The following is a 13,108-nucleotide window of genomic DNA, read 5'->3' as shown; positions in this document are numbered from 1 at the left end:
GACAAAAAAAGAGGTTCCAGTTATGACCGTTACGCGTAGAATTTCAAAATGAAACCTGCCTAACTTTTGTAAGTAAGCTGTAAGGAATGAGCCTGCCAAATTTCAGCCTTCCACCTACGCGGGAAGTTGGACAATTAGTGATGAGTGAGTCAGTGAGTGAGTGAGTGAGTGAGTGAGGGCTTTGCCTTTTATTAGTATAGATAACATTCTGCTGGATAGCCAAGGGCCTATAACTTTCCTATGTACTTGGTATTTAATGTATCTTTTGTACTACTCAAACTCAAAAACAAGCATGCAGCCATTTGCAAAATTCAGTTTAGAATGTTATTAATATCAATGCATAAGGTCTACTGGACTGAAATCGAGAATGATTTTATTAGTGCACATCATAACAAAATGGTAGTAAAGTGTTAGTTATCCTTTTCACTATTAAATTTACTTTACAGACAGTGACACAACAGTTCAGATTTCATGGCATAATTCTGAAGCCAGAAACTCAGTGAAAGCAACGTCCAATGAATGTGAGACACACTTCTAATTAGAAAAAAAATTGGTGGTTTTTTTTTTTTTGTTCATTTATTTCACCTTATACTTAATATATATAAATATTTCTTGTATTAGGAATTTGTTAGTTTTCGCATACCCCTTGTGGTCAGAGCACAGGGTCAGCCATTGTACAGCGCCCCTGGAGCAATTACAGGTTAAGGGCCTTGCTCAAGGGCCCAGCAGAGTAGGATTTCCTTTGGCAGTGACGGGGATTCGAACCAGCAACCTTTGGGATACCAGAGCAGATCCTTAGCCTCAGAGCCACCACTCCTCCCCGTTTCTATAGCAGCACCAAATTCCATCCATCCATTTTCCAACCCGCTGAATCCGAACACAGGGTCACGGGGGTCTGCTGGAGCCAATCCCAGCCAACACAGGGCACAAGGCAGGGAACCAATCCTGGGCAGGGTGCCAACCCACCGCAGGACACACACAAACACACCCACACACCAAGCACACACTAGGGCCAATTTAGAATCACCAATCCACCTAACCTGCATATCTTTGGACTGTGGGAGGAAACCGGAGCGCCCGGAGGAAACCCACGCAGACACGGGGAGAACATGCAAACTCCACGCAGGGAGGACCCGGGAAGCGAACCCAGGTCTCCTAACGGCGAGGCAGCAGCGCTACCACTGCGCCACCGTGCCGCCCAGCAGCACCAAATTAAAAACTGTATTTTAGAAATTGCCCTAATAATAAAATAAGAACATTTGGCATGCAACTAAAACATTACATTCATTATGCAATGTTTTCAAGTTTAATAAAGCACCAACACCCTTGTGTGGCTGTTGGGGAGGTCCTCCTTGGAGATTTTAAGTGAAAGATATGAGATCTGTTTCAGGACTCTTGAGGAGGTAACTTTCCATTGATGGTAAAAAAAACAAAACAAAAAAAAAAAAAAAAACACAGAAATAAAAAAAATCTGAGGGTGATTTGTAAACCAGATAAAAACAGTTCTGCTTGTTAAACAGGCCTATTATAACACAACATGTAGAACTGCTTCTTGTATATAATGCCTAAAAAAATCAAATTATTTTAATGACTTCAGCTCAAATTCCAGAAAGAAATAACTTACTGTTGTAACCAAAATGCTGAATGTCAATAATAAAATGAACAGAAAATAGTTGAAGGATTTCTTCTGTTTAAAGCATTCATATCTGCAAGAGAACAAAACATACAAAATATTTACTCATCACGGACTCATTCCTTCAGACAAATTATTGTTACAAAATGTTAATCAATGTTATTAATGTGCTTTAAAAATTTAAATCAAACATTTAACACGGTTCTAAAGGAACACCATCTCCAGTCAATCACAGGGACATCTGGTCTTCAACTAGCCAAAGCAGGCATAAGTCACCCCTAATTTTTCAGATCACTATATTACCCTCCTGTAGCGGCACGCATTAAGTTCAAATCCTTGATGCTTGCCTACATAGTAGTCAATGGGTCAGCACCTATCTATATATAGAGAGAGAGCATTGAGCGGTTTACTTTAGGTTTTGCTGGTTGAACAAGGATCAAAATTGACTGGTTCCTCCTCATCCAGGCTCATATTTAAAACTACATTAAAAGTTACATCTCTTCATAAGGGTACAGTTAAGTATGACTATTTACAATTTATCACTATAAAGCTGTTGTTGAATATACTGCAGCCATTCATTTCAAGATTAGCTTTATAATTTAATTAATTTATAATTTCTTGTAGTTATAGGTTGAATATGAAAATTGTTTAAACATTTCAATATTTATCTAATTAGATAAGATTACAAATTACATCATAGTTTAGGTGATTGAAAACAACTAACTGCATTTAAAAGCACACTGGATAGAAAAATCCCAAAAGAAGAAAATTTTTCCCTCATAGCATTAAAATGTATTGAATTATAAATCAATCAAAGTAAAAATTCTGTAATACAAATCAGTCAAACTGCTCTACCACTACTGTACCTAATTAAACAAAAAGAAACAGTGAAAGAAATGCTTTCTTCTAATCCTATAATATAAAAACATTCCAACAAATTATGCAACTTGTGGGCTCATTGTGATTTATTGCTCAAGATGATCCCCAAATACTTACAAGCAGTAGACAAACACACAGCAGCTGTAGATCATTGGCAATTCATCAAGCAACTATAAGATAATGGGGTAGGAGGAAACAAGAATAAGAAAAAAATTATAATTGGTGTGAATCTGGATTTTGTAACATAAAGACATCAACTTCACAAACAGCCTTTTTATGGTTTGCTTATTTTATATCAAGTCTTTGTGCTAAATGCAGTACAATTTGACTTATTTGTGTAGTGGGAATTTTTTTTTGTAAATTTTGTAAATATGACTTTAATCAGAGTCTATTTATTTGTGTGTGTGCGTGTGTGTGTGCATCTCTAACATTGGGTCTGTCTGGTTTTCCTTCTATTTCTTGGTTTACACAGACATAACTGTATACTGTAATGGACTGTTGTTCTTTTCATAGTTGGTTCATGCCTTATACCCAAAGCTACCACAAAAGGCTCTGGTCCCAATAACCTTAAATGGCTGACTAAATCCTTAAAAGAACTGGGAAAGAAAAGCGTATGCTCCTCATCTAGCTGGATCAACAAAACAAGACACAAGATGATTAGTGCCTCTAAACATCACAGATGTGCTCCCCCATAGGAATACATCAATCTTTAGGCTGAACAATTTTTTTTTGTTAAGCTTTTGTCCCACACAAAGAAAGATCCCTTGAAACAAAAAAGCATAATCTAAACCTTACATTTTTTTTTTATTCTTGAGGGTTTGTTTATTATCTGAGAAAGTAGGATGTGAAAATGGATAGAGACAGTGGTGGAGACTTTTTAAAATTATTTTAACAATGTTTAAATTCCTAAATGTTTTAAGCTTTGAAATACTGCCAATTACTCAAAATCAATATGATAGTACAGTGATCCCCCGCCTATCGCGGAAGTTACGTTCCAGACCCATCAGAGGTAGCTGAAAACCCGCAATATAGAAAGACAATATAAATAAAATTTTTTTTATAGTTTAAGCCTTAAAATACCCCTCCCACATGCTTTAAACACATGTAAACTTATTAAAACACACTTTGTAAACACATATGATATGTGGATGTCGGGCTAAGGATATGAATAACATCTCTCTATTATAAAAAAAAATCTTGGCAGGGAGACAAGACGTGATCTTCCCGGAAGACAATTTGACGTCCAACAAGACAAGGCAGTGAGACAGAAGGACAGCTGCTGTACAGGCTTTTAAATGATCGATGCGCAGAGCAACAAGCAGAACACGCTCCTTCACAACGCGAGCAGGAGAGAAGCGAAGTGGCAGGAGCATTGCGCACCTCCAGGGGGGCTGAGCGAAGAGATCGAGTCCAGATCATCTCAGAGAGACACTTTGACAGCACGCGAGACTAGACATTACAACCTTAGGAAGTAAAACCCATGAGACGGTGACTTTTGCACGCCACGCCCTACTTACAAACAATTTAAAGCAAGTTCATTGACATCTGACCTAGCAGTTGTTGGAATGCTTTCGACAGACACACTTCCGGTGCTCCCAGCTCTTAAAACAATGACAAGCAGAACACGCAGCGTGCCAGCAAATGATCCAAGCACTTCTTCTTAGCATGTGTTCAGCCCGTTCAGCCCTCACACCCCTAACCCCCCCCCCCCCCAAATCAGAACACTAGCGGCAGAGATGCAAAGTGACAAAAGGACAGCTGCTGTACAGACTTTTAAGCGGTTGACGCAAAGCACGACAAGCACAACACACAGCTGGGCAGCAGCAGCAAGACAGCATCTGAACCGATTACATATCTTTAGCGTGCGTTCAGACATCCCCTTCACAATGCGAGCAACGTTATAAGTAGTAGTAGTAGTAGTAGTAGTTATAAGTAGTAATAATAATAATAATAAATCTGCGATGTAGCGGTGGCGCAATAGCTGAACCGCGATATAGCGGGGGATCACTGTACAATATTATTGAAAAGTTATTTGAATTACATTTCTTCATGTATTTTTCTTTGCTTTATTTGCTATTCATTTCAGCAAAATTTACAAAAATATGATTAATTGCGGCGGCAGTTAGGAGACCTGGGTTTGCTTCCCGGGTCCTCCCTGCGTGGAGTTTGCATGTTCTCCCCGTGTCTACGTGGGTTTCCTCCGGGTGATCTGGCTTCCTCCCACAGTCCAAAGACATGCAGGTTAGGTGCATTGGCGATCCTAAATTGTCCCTAGTGTGTGCTTGGTTTGTGGGTGTGTCCTGCGGTGGGTTGGCACCCTGCCCGGGATTGGTTCCCTGCCCTGCGCCCTGTGTTGGATAGGGAATGGCTCCAGCAGACCCCCGTGACCCTGTAGTTAGGATATAGCGGGTTGGATAATGGATGGATGGATGATTAATTGCCCCAGGTGATGTGGTCACTTCATTTTCTTTTAATTATATGAAAACGTTTATTAGCAATCTCTCAGCATCCATATTTATACACCAAGTCTTATTTTCCTGCTAATTCTGAATAACAGCCACGGTCATCCCTAAAGTAAGCAACATAAAGTACAATTATGTGTCTCCTTCCTGGTCTAAAGCTAAAATTGTGACCCACCAATCTCTTCCTTGATTAAATATAAGACGTGCAAAACATAAAGGTTCTTGAAAATGCTGTATATAATTAAATGGAATCTAAGCTACGTGCAAATTTAATTTTTGTTGGGTGACATGGTTATATAGTGGTTGAGCAGATACCTCACAGATTGATCATTCTGGTTTCAAATCTCACATCTAGCTGTTGACTACGAGTGATCTGCATACTTCCTCCATGTTTGCATTGGAGTATTTTTCCAGGTACTATAACTCACTTTGTCTACAACATGTCAGATTAATTTGTTAGTTTTAAGTATGAATGTGGATATGCAATTGAGTAGGACGTGTAATGGACAAATGCTTACTATGCAGTTGAATTCTGTCTGGCTTTCAATGCTGTTGGGATAGTGATGTTGTTTTGACCACCAGCTGCTTTTGCTTTCAGTTGCACAGTCAGTTATTTCAACATATAACAAATGTACACTTCATACACCAGGTGCCATGTATAATATTCCAATTGGAAAAAAAAAATATTGCAGACTTACGTAACTTGTATATTTCCAAGACGTTAATTGCTAACATTTTATAGTGTCTCAAAAGTTAATACCATGAACTTATATTACAAATAATAGATTTATTTTATTTTTTTTTAGATATGCTTGGCTCTTTTTTACCAGCTGCCATAAGAACTTGCAATCCCTAACTAGGTTAGGGAATATATTTTAGTCATCTTACTAACTTAATTAATAGATTGTGGGCACATTTATTTTTATTCTAATATTTATTGTCAAGCCTAACCATTGTGTATATCACACAACAAAGTATCTAAATATAAATTACCTCTTACTTGGTTATAGTAAGTTACTTTAGAGTGCCACAACATCTATAGCAGATATTCAACCTTTTATTGTCAAACTCCTATATTCCAGTTCAATGTTACCAGGGCCAGGTCCTACAGCAGGTATCTCTAGAATATAACGTTAAGTAGAACACTGAAATATACATACCCTGCATTAATAGTTTAACAGAAGCACTATCCCTTTCGTATATATATATATATATATATATATATATATATATATATATATATATAGTATAATTTTAATTAATTATCCTTTTGTTTCTTTCAACAAAAATATCCTCATATCCTAGTGATAAAAATATGACTTTTGCGAATGTATAAACAGCTAAATTATGCCATTTAAAATATATACTTTCAATCTGTAGACCAAGTAATTGAGAAATTACTTACATAAATTATAGATTGGAGAGTGTTGAGCCTTTCCTGAAATGAGGTACTGAAATACTTGTATAAATTAGTATTGTTAAAGGCCCTGGCAACAGTTGTTTTTCAACATAATAGTACAATACACTACAAACTCAAACCATATTGCTGAAACAGCTGGCATATCATTAACACTCCAGATCACTTTATGACTGCTGGCACTTCTACATTATTAGTAGAATTACCTTAGTTCATACTGTATTTTGCATTCTTATAGTCTATCCTACAAACTGGTATTACTACCAGGATTTGGGTCAAATATCCCTCCCTCCTCCCCCCAAATCTTTGAGTTAGTTTGACTTCAAGGTGTGAAAATATTACTTGAACGAACAAAAAACAAATTAAGTTTAAGGACCTCTTCTGAAAGACATTTGTGAAAATATTTTTCTTTTTACCCAACTACCATTTTTTTTCAGCTTTTTATATTTGCTTGACTAATGTGGTTATTTACAAACTGGTTACACATATACCTTTTTCCTCTTCTTTTAAAAGCACAAAAATGCAATGGCTATTATCTGCCAAGAAACAAAAAAACCCCCAAAACTTTGTGGTATCTTCACATGAATGAATGAATGAATGAATGAATGAATGAATGAATGAATGTACAGAGATATTTTTCTGCAATTTCTAGTACCCTGCATATAAGACAATATTAGAAAACTCATACTGCTTCAGTGTAAAAAGACAAAAAAAAATTAAATTAAAAAAAAGCAATGAATGATGACAGAAGTTCACTATGCCTAATAGTTACAAATTGAGAAATGTGAGTAAAAGAGTAGCATGGCATACTTTTGAAGTGAGAGTAGGAAGTAACAGCTGTGACAGTATTTCCTTTAATTTGAAAGCCATGATGTGAAACTTTGCAATATGCTTTTTGTTTCAATTGCTATTATAGGTCTGATATAAGGCTATGTTCTGCTTGTATTAACTACAACTAAAATATGGAATAATATGGCAGCTGTTTGGAGTACAATGAGGCAGAAGCACATAATGATGGTAAATTACTAGTGTGCAGCAAACAAAATACACGGATGACATAGTTATTATTCTGATATAAATATCATTTTGATGGCCAACCTATAGAAAAGCTATAAACAATTGCTGACAAAGCTACTTATGTCCCAGTATTCAGTATGGAGTGACCATGTCTTGAGTCTCAAGAGTGAAAATAGGTGCTGTGTTTCAAACTTCTATAAAACTGGACAATATTCACAGTATATACAGAAGGACAGCATACCAGTCAAGGAGGCAACATTTCTTTCTAACAAGCTTGGACACCAGGATCCATTTAATTGTGGTTGCGTTCTACATTGACTTTGATTATACTTACTTCACGGGCAGAGGAAATCTCTGAAGTGCTTAAATGTATACATGTGTATTTGACTGAGAATATGTCCATTTGTGGACCAAGTGGCATGACACTGATAATGGATTCTACTTGGGAACTACACACTTAATATGACTCTGAACTAAACTAGGATGATACTAGAAGGATACTGAATAATATTTTAGGGTGTAAAGTCCAGAGGGAGGAAAAAAATGAATTATAATGAATGAATTATACAGTACTATTGAGAGCAAAAATTGAAACTGCAAATTGACATTTCGGTAAATAATGTTTTACTATCACAAGGCAAAGATTAAAGGTTGTGAATGTTAACTTAAAATAACGCTTATGATTTCTAAATAATCTTTATTGAATATACAGTATATGTCTTACATATATTGTATTTAATTTCATCTATCTATCTATCTATCTATCTATCTATCTATCTATCTATCTATCTATCTATCTATCTATCTATCTATCACATACAGTTCTTGCATGTTGTATTTTTATGTTTAGCTGAAATAAAGTGTTATTATTTTTAATATTTTTTTGGTGTTTGCTTCCTCTCCAAAGTAGTTTTATTGATAGCAACAATACACATTGCCTGTCATGTGCTTGGCAGTAGCGTTAATGCAGGGTGTCACAATTATGTACTCTATTTAAGATGCTGTCACAGGAATACTGATATCCAAATCTATCTATCTAATAGGAGACTGAGACATGCTGACTTCCGCAGCTGAGAGTTTTTGCGTTCTGTTTTGTGGGACTTAACAAAAAAGTACATTTTGCTCTTAAAAATGTTGTGCTTTGGTTGCCACTAAAGAGCTGTGTGGAAAGTTTAGAAGCTTTGCTTCCTTTTAGAAGGATTTTTTTGTTTTTTTTTGCCCACACAGGAGCAAAAGCATCTGAATGTTTGGGGGAGTGTTTGGAAAAGCTACTTATACTTGTTATTTGTATTCAAACTAGCGCCCGTGAGGCAAGGCAGTAAGTAGCAGTAGCTGACACTGGTATTTCTGTAAGTAAATAACCAGTGTAGTTGTGACGAATACTTAAAAGTAACACTAATGATTCCTTAGTGGGAAAAAATGACAGCGGCTGACTTCAAAGAGGTAAAGAGAAGGGCTCTGCGGTACTTAGGCAGGCAACTAGTGTTATGACACGGCACAAATCAGACACAAGCTGCTGTATGACCAAACAAGACAGTATAGAATTAACTAGCTGTGAATATTTAGTAAGTTAGTTTTTTTTCTAAATTGAACAGTTCTTAGTGGTCAGGAAAGTAGACCAATTAAGTGGGCAACAGTTTAAGGATTCATTAATATGAAGGAATACAAACCATGTCTAATGTAGACAGTAATTTCAATGTACCAATTTTTAGTAATATTTAAAAGGCAACCTTAATGGGAAATTGGCGTCGTTTACATTTAAAAGTTAATTCCAGGTCAGAACTTGTAAGGTGAATTCTGGGAATCGAAACGGTATTGCTAGTATGGGATCCCGTAAGCACTTGTGCGTCAATAACATTTTCTCTCATGCTGTTCACGACCAACTGTGTACCGTTGCATAAACCTTGTTTAGTATTAAGGTTTCTTAATAGAATGACTATTGTCCCTACTTTAAGGTTAAGATTGTGTTGTGGTAATCCGGCCGGGTTAATAGTGTTTAAATATTCTAATGGGAAATTAAGATGCTCAGTTTCGTGTTCAGAATCAACACTGTCAGTACTTAGAAAGACGCGGCTTTCTCCAGGAAGCAATGCAATCACTTGGTTATTTATCTGGTCAACGTCAATATTCTTTGGACATAATATAGCCCGGTGCATCAAAAGTGGTATCTGGTCTAATGATATTGCTTCACCAAAAACCTATGTTACCAAGTCGTCGCAAATAAAGGCGTGAGGGGTTTGAATAATATTTGGGTGAAGTTCAAAGACATTGGCAAGGTTTCCATTTCCTAGTTGCAACAACCAATTGGTATATTCTGGATCTGTACACCGCATGTTCTGTACCAAGTTTAGTTTCTCAAAGTAATGCCAATTTTCTGCGTATTTCAAACTGGACTGAACAATAGCTGAACGCATGCCATGCAGAACAATAGCCAAGCACTGTCGAAAATCTCCTCCTAATAAAATTTTTTTCCTCCAAACGGAATATTATTATCCATTAATACTCTGAGAAGTTTATCAATGGTATTGAGTAAATGACTGGATGGCATTGTACATTCGTCTAAAATCAATAGTTTTGCCAGACGGATCTCATTTGCACTGTCACTTTGCATTTTCATAGTTGAAACCGATGTTTCCATGATTGAAACTGGAAGCTTGAATAAAAAGTGACATGTCCGACCATTTATCAACAAATTAGCCACTACTCCAGTTGTAGCTGACGCAAAAAGGTGTTCGCGTTCAGGCGGCGGTTGTATTTTGACCTGAAGTTTAGTTTACAGGTTGTGTCGTGTTGTTTGGGCGCCACCTACTGACTGTGGGAAGCCGCTGGGTTTGACTCTGGGGCGCTGAGGCGCAGTGCGCGTTCGGTGCTTCTGGCCTCTGGCATCCGTGCATATATACAACCTTCGTTTAGTAATATAGATAGGCTGAAATGAAACAAATCACCAGGACCAGATAGTATTTATCAGCGAGTTCTTAAGAAGGTTAGAGAGTACATTACGCTTAATGTGATTCATAGATAATTATTAAGGGTAATATTGAGAAACATACAGCAAGAATAGGAGTCAGCATGGGTTCAGAAGAGAAATCATGATTTACCAACATGGTGGAATTCTATGAGGAAGCAACAAAAGGATATGATCAAAGTGAAGCATATGGTATTATTTATCTGGACTTTCAGAAAGCATTTGGTATGGTGCCACATGAGAGGTTGGATATCAAACTAAAATAAGTGGGACTTCAGGGTGCTGCTTGTACAATAGATAGGTCCAAATTTGACTCACACACGGGAAACAGAAGGTTATGGTGCGAGGAACCCTATTGGGATTGGCTGATGTTAAGAGTGGTGTTCCACAGGGGTCAGTGCTAAGGCCACTGCTATTTTTAATATATGTATATATATTATATATATATTATATATATTATATATATATATATATATATATATATATATATATATATATATATATATATTATATATTATATATATATATATATATATATATATATATATATATATATATATTATATATATATATATATATATTATATATATATAATATAAATGATATGGATAGGAATATAAGTAACAAGCTGGTTAATTTTGCAAATGATACCAAGACAGGTAGATTGTCAGATAATCCAGAATCCATTGAATCATTGCAGATGGACTTGGACAGCAAAAAAGCTTGGGCAGATTTGTGGGAGATTAAATTTAATGTAAGCAAATGTAAAGTATTACATGTAGGAAGTAAAAATAGGTTTGGATACACATTGGGAGGTCTGACAATCAAAAATACGAATTATGAGAAGTATTTAGGAGTCGTTGTGGAATCGACACTATCAACTTCCAGAGAGTGTTCAGAAGCCATTAACATGGCTAACAGAATGTTAGGTTATACAGCATGATAGGTAGAGTACCAGTCCAAGGAAGTTGTGATCAAGCTTTATAACACACCATTCAGGTCACATCTGGAATATTGTAAACAGTTTTGGTCTCCAGGCAGCAAAAAGGACATTGCAGCACTGGAAAAAGTTCCGAGAATAGGGTGACAAGACTGATTCCAGGGCTACAGGGGATGAATTATTAAGAAAGATTACAAGAAAAAGCCTTTTTAGTGTAAGCAAAAGAAGATTAAAAGGAGACATGATCGAAGTGTTTCAAATTATGAAGGCAACTAGTACAGTGGATCGAGTGTTATTTTGAAATGAGTTCATCAACATGAGGGCACAGTTGCAAACTTATTAAGGGTAAATGTTGCACAAACATTAGAATGTTTTTCTTTGCACAGACAGCAACAGATAGACAAGGAATTTAGGGACTTTCAAAACTAGACTTGATGCTGTTTTAGAAGAATTAAGTGAATAGGACTGGCGAGCTTTGTTGGACTCAATGGCCTGTCTTATCTATATTGTTCTAATGTTCTAAAGTATCTCTTACCTGCATCTCATATTTCAATGTCATGTGGAAGCACCAAGAGCCAATTCCCACTGCTGTGAAAGAAAAAAAATATTACATAACTTGACAAACACAAGAAAATAAAAAGTCTACTAGAAAGTGCCAGCAATAAAATATATTACAAAACTTTCTGGGAATCCTGCATATACCATGCTAGCAAACAAAAAAAAACATAACATCATAACAGGATCAGCTCAAATGCTATGGAAAAACAGAGTTATCATAGGTAAGTTTTCAGTGCTGCAAAGCAATTTTACCTACTCAAGTTAAAATTGAGTTTGATAACACAGGATATGCAGTATAATAAAATTAAGTCTTTAGCAGCATTCCGAATGTGTATGATTTGAGAAATGTGTTATCCACAAACTCGTTAATAGTAGAGCACAGAATGTCAATGCCCCTTATTTTCTCAGTTGAGTCAAAAATGAATGGAAATTTGCAAAAATGGAATGAATATTGCAGGGAGTGTAGCATAGTGGTTAAGGCTTTGGACTACAAACATATCCTCCCTGACCATTAGCAAGTCATTTCACATGCCTGTACTCCAATTGGGAAAACAAAAGAAATGTAAACAATTGAATCTCAACTGTTTTAACTGGTCCCGGATAAAGGCGTTAGCCAAAAAAGTAAATGTATGAAATGTTTTAAGCAAAAAACATAACTGAACATAAGGCAAAGACCTTGTGTGATCAGATTTGCATTATACAATTAAATAAATAATAACATAGCAAAACTAAACAGTCTGTTTTTAAAAGACATTCAATATGTACACTAGGACTGAAATGTTTTAGTATATTTGCAGTAGTCAAATGATATTTTTCTATCCCATCCCAGAAAAATAAAAATAAAAGTAAAATGTATCATGCATACTACTTTCAAAAGTGATATCAATTTGAAATTAAGTTTATGTAATTTTTATATTTAGCTCTTATGTTCTGATAACTCCTTATGAAGAATTACATGCAATGAAATACTATATAATTCCAGCAATTACGATTAGTTTGTTGCACTAAAATCCACTGAAGTACTCCATCCAATCAGAGATGTTTACCACCTATACCAATTTCGATAAAATGAGTCTGTGATTTCTGATGACCATATTTTTAGAAGATAAAAAGTCCCTTCTCCTGGGCTTGAAAACAAAACGCTCTAATGCAAATATATTCAAATAATTTTTTATATTTTATAACACAACATGCATACAAATTAAATTAGTTTAACTATGTACAAAAAGTGTCAATT

General features: G+C 35.9%; 1 protein-coding gene across 1 annotated transcript in view; it reads right to left on the bottom strand.

The window, feature by feature from the left end:
* Nucleotides 1–13,108, bottom strand: part of acer3 (alkaline ceramidase 3) — a 72,182-nt gene that overhangs the window by 29,294 nt on the left and 29,780 nt on the right. The window contains exons 3-5 of the mRNA XM_051927089.1: nucleotides 11,849–11,901; nucleotides 2,630–2,682; nucleotides 1,625–1,706 (exon numbers count right to left, since the gene is read on the bottom strand). Of these exons, the coding sequence (XP_051783049.1) occupies nucleotides 1,625–1,706; nucleotides 2,630–2,682; nucleotides 11,849–11,901 (188 nt within the window). The remainder of the gene's footprint in view (nucleotides 1–1,624; nucleotides 1,707–2,629; nucleotides 2,683–11,848; nucleotides 11,902–13,108) is intronic.

Source organism: Erpetoichthys calabaricus, chromosome 4, assembly GCF_900747795.2.
Source record: "Erpetoichthys calabaricus chromosome 4, fErpCal1.3, whole genome shotgun sequence".
Taxonomy (NCBI): domain Eukaryota; kingdom Metazoa; phylum Chordata; class Cladistia; order Polypteriformes; family Polypteridae; genus Erpetoichthys; species Erpetoichthys calabaricus.
Note: the sequence above shows the minus strand (reverse complement) of the source record. Positions and strands in the feature narration are given on the sequence as shown.